The sequence below is a fragment of the Silurus aristotelis genome (assembly GCF_946808225.1).
Source record: "Silurus aristotelis genome assembly, chromosome: 12".
In the NCBI taxonomy this organism is placed as follows: domain Eukaryota; kingdom Metazoa; phylum Chordata; class Actinopteri; order Siluriformes; family Siluridae; genus Silurus; species Silurus aristotelis.
The window spans coordinates 2,479,692-2,491,503 of NC_139585.1; the positions used below are offsets into that span (position 1 = coordinate 2,479,692).

Here is an 11,812-nt window from a genome sequence, read left to right on the forward strand (position 1 = left end):
TGATGCAACAAGTTTTGACTCAATTTTTGAACATCAAATGTTTACCTGAAAAACCTTCTCCAGGTGTGTATTATTATGATGAAGTGCGTCTGTGTGATGTGGTAAAATATTTATTGTAGTCTGGATGTCTACAATTACATCTGTAAAATTCTGAAAATATGTGGTTCTTCGATGTGGATGATGTTTAAATTGTGTTTGGTGAGGGTTTGAAAGCATCACTGTTAAAAACCTCCTCTGTTTGGATCGTTGCTATGGTAACCAGGGAGGCGAGCCATTCAGAAAAACCTAAAAGAAAAAGACCAGTGTTTTCCAAAGACCTTAAAACTGTCATTTGTTTGATATTTTTCTAATTGTATAATATATATAACTAGTTCATATCCCTGACAGTGTTGTGTAGTTTTTTTTTTGTGACAGGTGGTAATACAGGGAAGATCGCGTGTTGATGACGTAATAGTCTGCGACGCCTTTCGTGTCTGTCGCACGATTCTTTGTCATCCCCTTCTTCCCATATCAGCAGTTCTCTCAGGATTGTTCAAATTAATATTTTATTTTTATCTTATGTTTCCCTTTTTGTATTGGAATATTATAATTTAACCGGCAAATAAAGAAAAGTACATCCGGTTTAGCGCATGCGCAGAAGCGCAACCCGGCCCATCATCATGGCGGACCAGTGGCCGCAGTGTGTGAGAGAGATGAAGGGAGTGATTTTAGACATGTGTGGCGTCTTATACGACAGCGGAGAAGGCGGAGGAGTGCCGATTGAGGGCTCCGTGGAGGCCGTCAGAAGGTTTTTGTTAACATGAAATACTCTAATTTTAAAAACAACAGAATTCTTAGGGTGAGCGAGTGGCTTAGTTACAAACCGCTGTTTATATCCTACACAAATTCACTATCTAGGGTATAACCCAATGGAGGGTGCACCCTATCTAGTGCACTACAGGATTAATAGGACGCTATTTGGAATTCGGCACCTGTTTCTCTTATACAAGTGCACAAAACATGTGTAATTATGTGTATATAGTGCATTATAAGTAAATATAAAACATGTCCACCCCATATCTAGTGCACAATATAGTTTTTAAATACGTTTCAATTCCATATCTAATGCACGTGTTCTCCAGAGAGAAAGTGAACTTATATACAACTCTATTGGACACCCTGTATAGTGCACTACAGATACCTAAAAGTCCATTATTAAGCTTCTAAGCGCTCTAATTAGGGTCTAAAACTGGAGCCTGGGTCTAAAACTGGAGCCTGGGTCTAAATCTGGAGCCTGGGTCTAAATTCAATTCATTTTTATTTGTATAACGAGTTTAACAATGAACATTGTCTCAAAGCAGCTTTACACAGATAATGTGGTGATAAAGAATAAATATGTTTTTTATAAGTGTAAGTTTGTCCCTGATTAACGAGTCGGTGGAGACTGTGGTGAAGAAAAAATTCAGAGATACGGAAGGAAGAAACCTTGAGAGAAACCAGACTCAAGAGGGAACCTCATCCTCATCTGGGTTCCACCGAATGTCCATTTATTACAGATAAATGATGTTGAAGTGCAGTGATGGAGATCAGAGCAAACTGTAGTCCTGAGTCAGTGTAGCAGACTGTTGATATAAACTACAGTCCAAATCCAAATTCCTGTTCTTTCTCTGTAATCTAATGGATCTCCAGGGGCCAGTTGTTCAAAGGTAAGCTGATCGGATTCTGGTTATCGGATTGGATCAAATCTTGAAAATGGGTTGTTCAAAAGGGAAAGAATGAATCTGAACTCGGATTAGATCACATAATCCAATCCTAGTTTAAATCTGGATCAAACCTTCAGTTTGTGTTGTTCAAAATTTGTCAGTAGGATTTGGAGAAATTTGATCCAAAAACACAGGATTATCCTGATCCCAACAGGGGGTTGGATTTCAAGGTGGATTCCAGGAGGAAAATTTAGTAAAACTTTAAAATTGGTCAAATGATACATTTGTATCATTTAGTGTATATACTTTTATTTATATTTTGCACTTGACTTGTGTAACCGTTGTAACAGTGATAAAGTAGATATAGTAGACACAGGCTACCAATTAAGCTATTCAGTATAGTAAAGTAAAACTAATGAAATATAACTAATCCCCCAAACAGATTTCAATAACAAACAAAAATAATATATTCCATTTTTCTGTCATTCATCACCGTATATTAATTTCAAAGAAACAATCATCAGAGACGAGCCTGTCAAAAATAATGTCTAACAATTGCATCCCTTACTATACGTCCAGTCAGTCCCTCATTCTGACAGAATGCCAGAGGTTGGTCTAGTTCTTCAACAGGCTCAGGTGCATCGTAAACATCATCACAGAGAGGGACATTGCGCCTGGTAGTGATGTTGTGCAGGACGACACACGCTAGTATTATGTTGCCTGCTCCCTGTGGTTCTACTCGCAAGTAGTTAAGGCGTGCAAAGCGTCTCTTCAGAGCTCCATTTAAGCGCTCAATTGCACATCTTGTTTTGCAATGAGCAGTGTTGAAGCGTGCCTGTGCAGGTGTGGTTGCTGCAAGAAAAGGAGTCATCAGCCATGGTAGGAGTGGACAGGCACTGTCTCCTAATATGTTCTTCCACAGACAGACTGTGACTCCTTCAGGTTCTCCGTTGAAGTTTTGGCCTGACAAGGTCTGCAATGTACTTAACATTAGCATTCCCAAAGCGAAAGCGAGCATAAAGTTCTTCAGTGGTGTATTGCTCCAGTGGTTGTGCATGCTCAACATACACCCTTTGACGGTATCCTCTTCCACTAAAACGGTGGTAGCAATGGACATACCTGCCATGTCAGTGCCCCTCTCTAAGTCCTCTGAGAAAGGCTGAATATAAGATGGCTGTCAAATACCCACACACCAATTGGCTGACGTGCTGTGGCTTGTTTTCAATTAAATCAATAATGCCCAAAGCCTCTAAATACTATGTTCACTGCAACAGATGAGGTGGAACCATGGACTCAAAAGGACCTAATTTCACTGTTGCAGAAACCCATGCACTGCTGGAGGGTGTTAAGTGCCATCATGCCTCAATAGTAGGAAGCTCTGTTGCGGGTGGAATGGTGACTAACAAAAGGAAGAAAGACATTTGGGTTGAAATCACCCAGAATGTGAATGCAAAGGGGTCTGGCCAGAAGAGGACCTTGGAGAAAGTGAAATTTAGATGGAAGAATCTGAGGGCCAGAACAACAAAGGACCTTGCTGAAGCAAAAAAACACCCAAACAGGCAACAAACCCTTTAAGAAAGGTGAATACACAGATGTGGTTCTGGGCATTATTGGAGGTGAGAACTCGGGATTCAAGGTGTTGTAGGGGATGGTGAGCCTACGATTGTAGAGGAAAGTGAGCCAGTTCCTCCTAATGCAGAGGAAACATTCATTCTGGATCTCAGCCCTATTATTGAAATACAACCTGGATCCTCACTGGTAGAGCCAGCAGTCACAGGAGCTCAGAAAAGAGGCTTGAAGCGTCCTTTGCTGAATAATAATGATGCCTATTAATTACTTCTAAAACCAGAGACTGAAAGAGCAGAAGCACAGATACTCCTGGCAGAGAAACAAATCAAGCTGACCAAACTGCAGCCAGTCATAAAAAAATTATGAATGGAAGTGGATGTTTGTTATTTTTGTGTGTTTTCTCAGAATAAAAAAAACTCTTACAGTGACCCCATGTTGGCTCTTCTACCTGTTCTTTACATAGCTGGTAGCCCACTTTGTGATATGTTGTGAAATGGGATTTCCAAATCCGGATCATTTTGATCCAGATTAAACTTTTGGAACAACTGGCCCCAGGGCGCTGATGAAACAACATCTGCACAGAGTCGCCTCCAATCGTAGAGAACATCATCCAGAGGCAGGCCAGGAGAAAGGGAGTAGATCAGAAGAGAGGAGAGGAGCAGAAACAGTGGCCACTGGAACCTCAGGAGCATGTTTAACTTGACTGAGAGAGAGAGGGAGAGAGAGAGAGAGAGAGAGAGAAGGATATGGATTATTAAGTGTCCTTAAATAGGATACTAAATAGGGTTTATAATTAGGTGTAGTCCGGGTCTGTAATAAGTTCCTGGGTGTAAACCGGGTCTGTACTAAGTTCCCGGGTGTAGTCCGGGTCTGTACTAAGTTCCCGGGTGTAGACCGGGTCTGTAATAAGTTCCCGGGGGTGTACACAGGGTCTGTAATAAGTTCCCTGGGGTGCTCACAGGGTCTGTAATAAGTTCCCTGGGGTGTACACAGGGTCTGTAATAAGTTCCCTGGGGTGTACACAGGGTCTGTAATAAGTTCCCTGGGGTGTACACAGGGTCTGTAATAAGTTCCCTGGGGTGTACACAGGGTCTGGAATAAGTTCCCGGGTGTGGACCGGGTCTGTAATAAGTTCCCGGGTGTGGACCGGGTCTGTAATAAGTTCCCGGGGGTGTACACCGGGTCTGTAATAAGTTCCCGGGGGTGTACACCGGGTCTGTAACAAGTTCCCGGGGATGTACACCGGGTCTGTAACAAGTTCCCGGGGGTGTACACCGGGTCTGTAACAAGTTCCCGGGGGTGTACACCGGGTCTGTAACAAGTTCCCGGGGGTGTACACCGGGTCTGTAACAAGTTCCCGGGGGTGTACACCGGGTCTGTAACAAGTTCCCGGGGGTGTACACCGGGTCTGTAACAAGTTCCCGGGGGTGTACACCGGGTCTGTAACAAGTTCCCGGGGGTGTACACCGGGTCTGTAACAAGTTCCCGGGGGTGTACACCGGGTCTGTAACAAGTTCCCGGGGGTGTACACCGGGTCTGTAACAAGTTCCCGGGGGTGTACACCGGGTCTGTACTAAGTTCCCGGGTGAAGACCGGGTCTGTACTAAGTTCCCGGGTCTGTAATAAGTTCCCGGGTGAAGACCGGGTCTGTAATAAGTTCCCGGGTCTGTAATAAGTTCCCGGGTGTAGACCGGGTCTGTAATAAGTTCCCGGGTCTGTAATAAGTTCCCGGGTCTGTAATAAGTTCCCGGGTGTAGACCGGGTCTGTAATAAGTTCCTGGGTCTGTAATAAGTTCCCGGGGGTGTACACCGGGTCTGTAATAAGTTCCCGGAGGTGTACACCGGGTCTGTACTAAGTTCCCGGGTGAAGACCGGGTCTGTAATAAGTTCCCGGGTCTGTAATAAGTTCCCGGGTGAAGACCGGGTCTGTAATAAGTTCCCGGGTCTGTAATAAGTTCCCGGGTGTGGACCGGGTCTGTAATAAGTTCCCGGGTGTGGACCGGGTCTGGAATAAGTTCCCAGGTGTGGACCGGGTCTGTAATAAGTTCCCGGGGGTGTACACTGGGTCTGTAATAAGTTCCCGGGGGTGTACACCGGGTCTGTAATAAGTTCCCGGGGGTGTACACCGGGTCTGTAACAAGTTCCCGGGGGTGTACACCGGGTCTGTAACAAGTTCCCGGGGGTGTACACCGGGTCTGTAACAAGTTCCCGGGGGTGTACACCGGGTCTGTAACAAGTTCCCGGGGGTGTACACCGGGTCTGTAACAAGTTCCCGGGGGTGTACACCGGGTCTGTAACAAGTTCCCGGGGGTGTACACCGGGTCTGTAACAAGTTCCCGGGTCTGTAATAAGTTCCCGGGTGAAGACCGGGTCTGTAATAAGTTCCCGGGTCTGTAATAAGTTCCCGGTTGTAGACCGGGTCTGTAATAAGTTCCCGGGTCTGTAATAAGTTCCCGGGTCTGTAATAAGTTCCCGGGTGTAGACCGGGTCTGTAATAAGTTCCTGGGTCTGTAATAAGTTCCCGGGGGTGTACACCGGGTCTGTAATAAGTTCCCGGAGGTGTACACCGGGTCTGTACTAAGTTCCCGGGTGAAGACCGGGTCTGTAATAAGTTCCCGGGTCTGTAATAAGTTCCCGGGTGAAGACCGGGTCTGTAATAAGTTCCCGGGTCTGTAATAAGTTCCCGGGTGTAGACCGGGTCTGTAATAAGTTCCCGGGTGTGGACCGGGTCTGGAATAAGTTCCCGGGTGTGGACCGGGTCTGTAATAAGTTCCCGGGGGTGTACACCGGGTCTGTAATAAGTTCCCGGGGGTGTACACTGGGTCTGTAATAAGTTCCCGGGGGTGTACACCGGGTCTGTAATAAGTTCCCGGGGGTGTACACCGGGTCTGTAATAAGTTCCCGGGGGTGTACACCGGGTCTGTAATAAGTTCCCGGGGGTGTACACCGGGTCTGTAATAAGTTCCCGGGGGTTTACACCGGGTCTGTAACAAGTTCCCGGGGGTGTACCCCGGGTCTGTACTAAGTTCCCGGGTGAAGACCGGGTCTGTAATAAGTTCCCGGGTCTGTAATAAGTTCCCGGGTGAAGACCGGGTCTGTAATAAGTTCCCGGGTCTGTAATAAGTTCCCGGGTGTAGACCGGGTCTGTAATAAGTTCCCGGGTCTGTAATAAGTTCCCGGGTCTGTAATAAGTTCCCGGGTGTAGACCGGGTCTGTAATAAGTTCCTGGGTCTGTAATAAGTTCCCGGGGGTGTACACCGGGTCTGTAATAAGTTCCCGGAGGTGTACACCAGGTCTGTACTAAGTTCCCGGGTGAAGACCGGGTCTGTAATAAGTTTCCGGGTCTGTAATAAGTTCCCGGGTGAAGACCGGGTCTGTAATAAGTTCCTGGGTCTGTAATAAGTTCCCGGGTGTAGACCGGGTCTGTAATAAGTTCCCGGGTCTGTAATAAGTTCCCGGGTCTGTAATAAGTTCCCGGGTGAAGACCGGGTCTGTAATATGTTCCCGGGTGAAGACCGGGTCTGTAATAAGCTCCTACAGTTTATTATTTCAAGAACAATTGGAGTTCCTTTTCTCGAGTCCACATCCAGGTCGGATTCTGGGCTCGTGGTTGGGTAAAGGTTCATGATTTCACACAGAGATCAGAAGAAGAAGAAGAAGAGCTGGTCCAGATGACCTTTCTTTGTTTATTTTTTTGTTTTGAACTTATTTATTTATAAAAACAGTAATTATAAATACATAGTTGATATATAAAAGTATTGATAACAGGTTTGCATACATAAAAAGGTTAGAAATGATAGTGCAGGGGCCCCCAAATGTCTAGAACCGGCCCTGAAATATACATATCTACATAAACTCAGCTGAGATGGAGCCTGCAATAGTGCACTACAGCCACTAGGGGATGAAATCAGAACCGTTTTCTAAGATAAAAATCAGGAATTTGGCATAGTGCTGTATTTTCGCTGTATTTTTTATATAAATGTGACACGGGGCTTGAACTAAGGGATTTTGAACCATATATGGCGTATGAAAGATCTTGACTCATGTTCACTGAAGTGCACTTAGGGCACGGTGATATTTTACACCCTGTGTGTGGTAAATAATGGTGTTAGAGGTACATAGTGCACTTTCTGCCCCATAGAAACTCCTTGTAATTGAGTGTCCTGTATAAAACACTATAAAGGACTATACATTTTAACACCTTTAATGGGATACTGTTATTAAATAGTGACTAGGTAGTGGAACTAAATGTTTTGTGTCACGCAGGTTAAAATCGTCAGACCTGCAGCTACGTTTCTGTACGAATGAAACTCAGGCCACGAGAGAGAAGTTTGTAGGGAAGCTGAAGCGCATGGGCTTCGACATCGAAGTCGGAGAGGTTTTCTCCCCCGCCCCGGCTGTAGTAGCTATACTGAAGGAGCGCTGCCTCCGACCCCACCTACTGGTGCATGACGGTATAACATTCACAATAACGCACACTCTTTCATTGTCAGACTGCAGACTCTCAGCTGCCTAAATTTCTATAACTTTCACAACATATGCAAGTGTGTGTGTGTGTGTGTGTGTGTGTGATTTGTTACAGATTTGCTCCCAGAGTTTGACGGTGTGGATAAATCCAATTCCAACTGCGTGGTTATTGGAGATGCTGCTGATAATTTCTCTTACCAGAACACGAACACCGCGTTTCAGATCCTCATCTCACTGGAGAAACCGCTGCTCTTCTCCATGGGCAGAGGGTAAAGATTGTCTCACACACATTGTTCTACTTGATATCAGTGTATTAACACTAAATTCCTGTGCTCTAGACGTTATTATAAGGAGACAGATGGCCTGAAGCTGGACGTCGGAGTTTATATGAAAGCTCTGGAGGTGAATATCACCCGTGTGTGGGTGTGTGTGTGTGTGTGTGTGTGTGTGTGTGTGGGAGTGTGTGGATGTGTGTGAGAGTAATTTTTAGTCACTGGTTATTGAATAATACTGTATTTGGCGATTTAATAAATGTGTATGTTTATAAAATGAATTTGATAAAATATTAAATTTACACTGGCGAGGAAAAATTCCCTGAGACTTCATGAGGAAGAAACCCTGATAGGAACCAGACTCCAAAAAGGACCCCCTCCTTATCCCCACCACCGAATGTCCATTCATTACAGTTCCATCATTGTTGAGGTCAAATATAACTGTTTACTGATGAACACCTGAGTGGAAAACACAGAGACTCCAGCTCTCAAGTCCAAATCCACCTTTATGGTTCTACCTCTTCACAGAAACCTCATGGGTCTTCATGTAGAGAATATCCTTCAGCTGCAGCGAGTGGTTTCCACTAGAAGCGATCTCCAACCAGAGGAAAAAACTCCCTAATGGCTGGGTTATTTGAAGTACCAACAGCCAGCATCTTTTGATCTAAGTAGGCGTGGAGGATCATACTGGTACAGAAGTTCACTCAGATACTGCACCGTGAGAGCGTTAAGTGCTTTATACGTCAGTAGTAGTATTTTATAATCAGTGTGAGATGTAATTGGGAGCAGTGTAGATGATTAAAACAGGGCTGATGTGCTCATATTTTCTAGATCTAGTGAGGACTCTTGCTGCGGCATTCTGAACTAACTGAAGCTTATTTATGCACAAACTCCAACACCCAGACAGTAAAGCGTTACAGTAGTCTAATCTAGATGTTACAAAAGCATCAACTAGTTTTTCTGCATCCTGTAACATCATATTTCTAATTTTAGCAATATTTCTAAGTGAAAGAAGGAGATCCTGGTAATATTATTCACGTGAGCCTCAAAGGAAAGACTCGGGTCAATAATCACATCAAGGTCTTTGACTGCTGTACACACTGAGACAGAAACACCATCCAGAGATGCTACGTAATCGGAATGTTTACTTCTAGTTGAGCAGAAGGAAGTTATTAAGCATCCACTGTCTAATGTTCTTTACACACTCCTCAAGCTGATCTCTCTCATCTGGCTTTGCTGAAATATACAACTGCGTATCATCAGCATAGCAATGGAAGCGAATACCATTTATGTATTGTGTATTTACGTTTATGTATAATTTCACCCAGAGGCAGCAGATATAAAGAGAAAAGCAGTGGGCCCAAGACAGATCCTTGCGGAACACCAAACTTTACCTCAGAGTGTGGAGAATTTACCATTTACATCAACAAACTGATAGCGATCAGTCAAATAAGACCTGAGCCAAGAGAGAGCTGTTCCCTTTATTCCAACAATGTTCTCAAGTCTAGGAAGCAGGAGATGATGATTAATGGTGTGAAAAGCTGCACTGAGGTCGAGCAAAACAAGTAAAGGTACAATAAAAATGTACAATAATAATAATAGTAATAATAATAATAATATAATTGTTGCTGTTATCATTTTTATTGTTGTGTTGGTTTAATTTTTTAAATGTGAAAATCAAAAATTTTAAAGGGAAGTAAAATTACAGGGAGGAAGCAGATGACTATGGCCCAGTTATACCATAGACAGGTTTTGGGTGAAGCCAAAGGCATTTTGTTCGATCATTTCCACCCTATCAAGAGTTTCACCTCCTCCCTGAGGTATGCGATATCAAATTACTAATAGCAAAACAAATCGTTTTAGACATTCATTTCTCTCATTTATGAAGTTTTTAAATGTAATGTAAATACCTCTCAGAGAAATTGTGGGGTTGAATTATGTGTTTGAGTTGTTTTGATTAATCATTTATCGGCGAGTACGACCCAAACTAGCTATCACTCTCGGTAAAATCTACTATCGGTCCACCTGCAGTAAAATCTCTCTACAAATCAAAATTGATTGCACTTTTCTTTCTTCCAGTAGGTGTTACTATAAATGAATAAAAAGCATGATGTCATTCATTAATTGTTTTTTTTAACAAATTTATTAATAGTGAAAACTATTGTGCTAGTTGTTATTCTTATTATTAATATTAGTTTAGTTCATCTTTATTTGTTTTCCTGAAATTCTTGTATGCTGCAACCAAATTGCTCTCGGAAAAAAAAACAAATATAGATGAACTGAACAACTACTACTAATAATAAGAAGAAGAACTAGCACTGTTTTCCAAAATATTAATAAATCAGTCTACAGAAAGCGAGGTTGGATCGTACTCGCCAATAATTGATTAAATAACCGATAGTTTTTCAAATAGATACTGGATAAAAAAATCAAAAATAAACAATTATGACACTTTATGAGAAAATAGTACAGAACTTTATTACATAAATAAAAAATAAATCTAATGCTGTGGACATTGTGAAGACATTTAAAGATGGCCATTTCAAAGCACGACTGTTTGGGTTTATGTGAAATGGTAACATTTCACATTACAGTAAGATTCAGTAGGAGACAGTTTTACAGTAAGATTCTATTTGTAACATACCGATAGTTTTTCCGGGTTGCGTCCGAGAAGGTCATTACACAGTATGCATAAAATTAAATCCCTGATTTCTTATTTTTCTGCATATTTGTCACACTTTAATATTTCAGATCATCAAACTAATTTAAATATTAGTAAAAGAGAACACAAGTAAACACAACATGCAGTTTTTTAAATGAAGGTTTTTTATTATTGAGGGAAAACAAAATCCAAAACTACATGGCATGGCCTTGTGTGAAAAAGCGTTTACTAAACCTAATAACTGTTTGGGCCACCCTTAGCATCAACAGCTGCTTTCAAGCGTTTGTGATAACTTGCACTGAGTCTGTTACAGCGCTGTGGAGGAATTTTGCTCCACTCATCTATGCAGAATTGTTGTTATTCAGCCAATGTGGGTTTTCGAGCATAAACCACCTTTTAAAGGTCATGCCACAGCATCTCTATAGGATTCAGGTCAGGACTTTGACTAGGCCACTCCAAAGTCTTCATTTTGTGAATTGTTCAAGTTCACTTCAGCATGAGGTCACGAACAGATAGCCGGACATTTTCCTTCAGGATTTTTTGGTAAACAGCAGAATTCATGGTTCAATTTGTCACAGCAAGTCTTCCAGGTCCTGAAGCAGCAAAACAACATGAGACCTGCAGTTCTTTGGATGTTGTTGTGATCTCTTGGATGAGTCATCGCTGTGCTCTTGGGGTAATTTTGGTCGGCCGGTTTTGGGAAATCAGGAAGGGGGGAAACACTTTTTCACACCACTGTGTATTAAGAACACTGTTGTTGTACATGCCTCATTGTCCCTATATTTTAATATATTTTCAAACATTTCAAAAAGATTTATGCATCATAAACCTATTTGCCAGTTAAAATCACAATTTATTAAGTTGTTAACAGTGGTCTATTATTTTAATAGATTTGCAGTTTTATACATTTTTCTTTTACGATCAGGTGGACAATTATACATTTACATAAACTTGAATCTTAATATAACTTTAATGTAATAATTATAATATTTTTAAAATGAAATATCTTATCTTGATGTTCTTACAAATGTTAAATTTTTTTAAACAAAAAATTGTGATTGTGTTAATTTGCTGACCCCCTGCAGTACCGTCACTGACCAGCAGTTAGAAGGATTGTTTATAGTTTGCATGAATGAGGTGCAGCGTCTCAGTGTCTAAAC

General features: G+C 42.3%; 1 protein-coding gene across 3 annotated transcripts in view; it reads left to right on the forward strand.

Moving 5' to 3' along the window:
* Positions 1-619: 619 nt before the first annotated feature.
* The window catches only part of lhpp (phospholysine phosphohistidine inorganic pyrophosphate phosphatase), a 39,394-nt gene continuing 28,201 nt past the window's right edge, over positions 620-11,812 (forward strand). For 2 of the 3 annotated variants that reach the window (XM_083557567.1, XM_083557566.1), the window contains exons 1-4: positions 621-787; positions 7,518-7,705; positions 7,834-7,987; positions 8,057-8,120. In XM_083557567.1, the coding sequence (XP_083413693.1) occupies positions 630-787; positions 7,518-7,705; positions 7,834-7,987; positions 8,057-8,120 (564 nt within the window). In that variant the 5' untranslated portion in view covers positions 621-629. Of the gene's footprint in view, positions 788-7,517; positions 7,706-7,833; positions 7,988-8,056; positions 8,121-11,812 lie in introns of all 3 variants that reach the window. The other variant, XM_083557568.1, reaches the window with a different exon arrangement.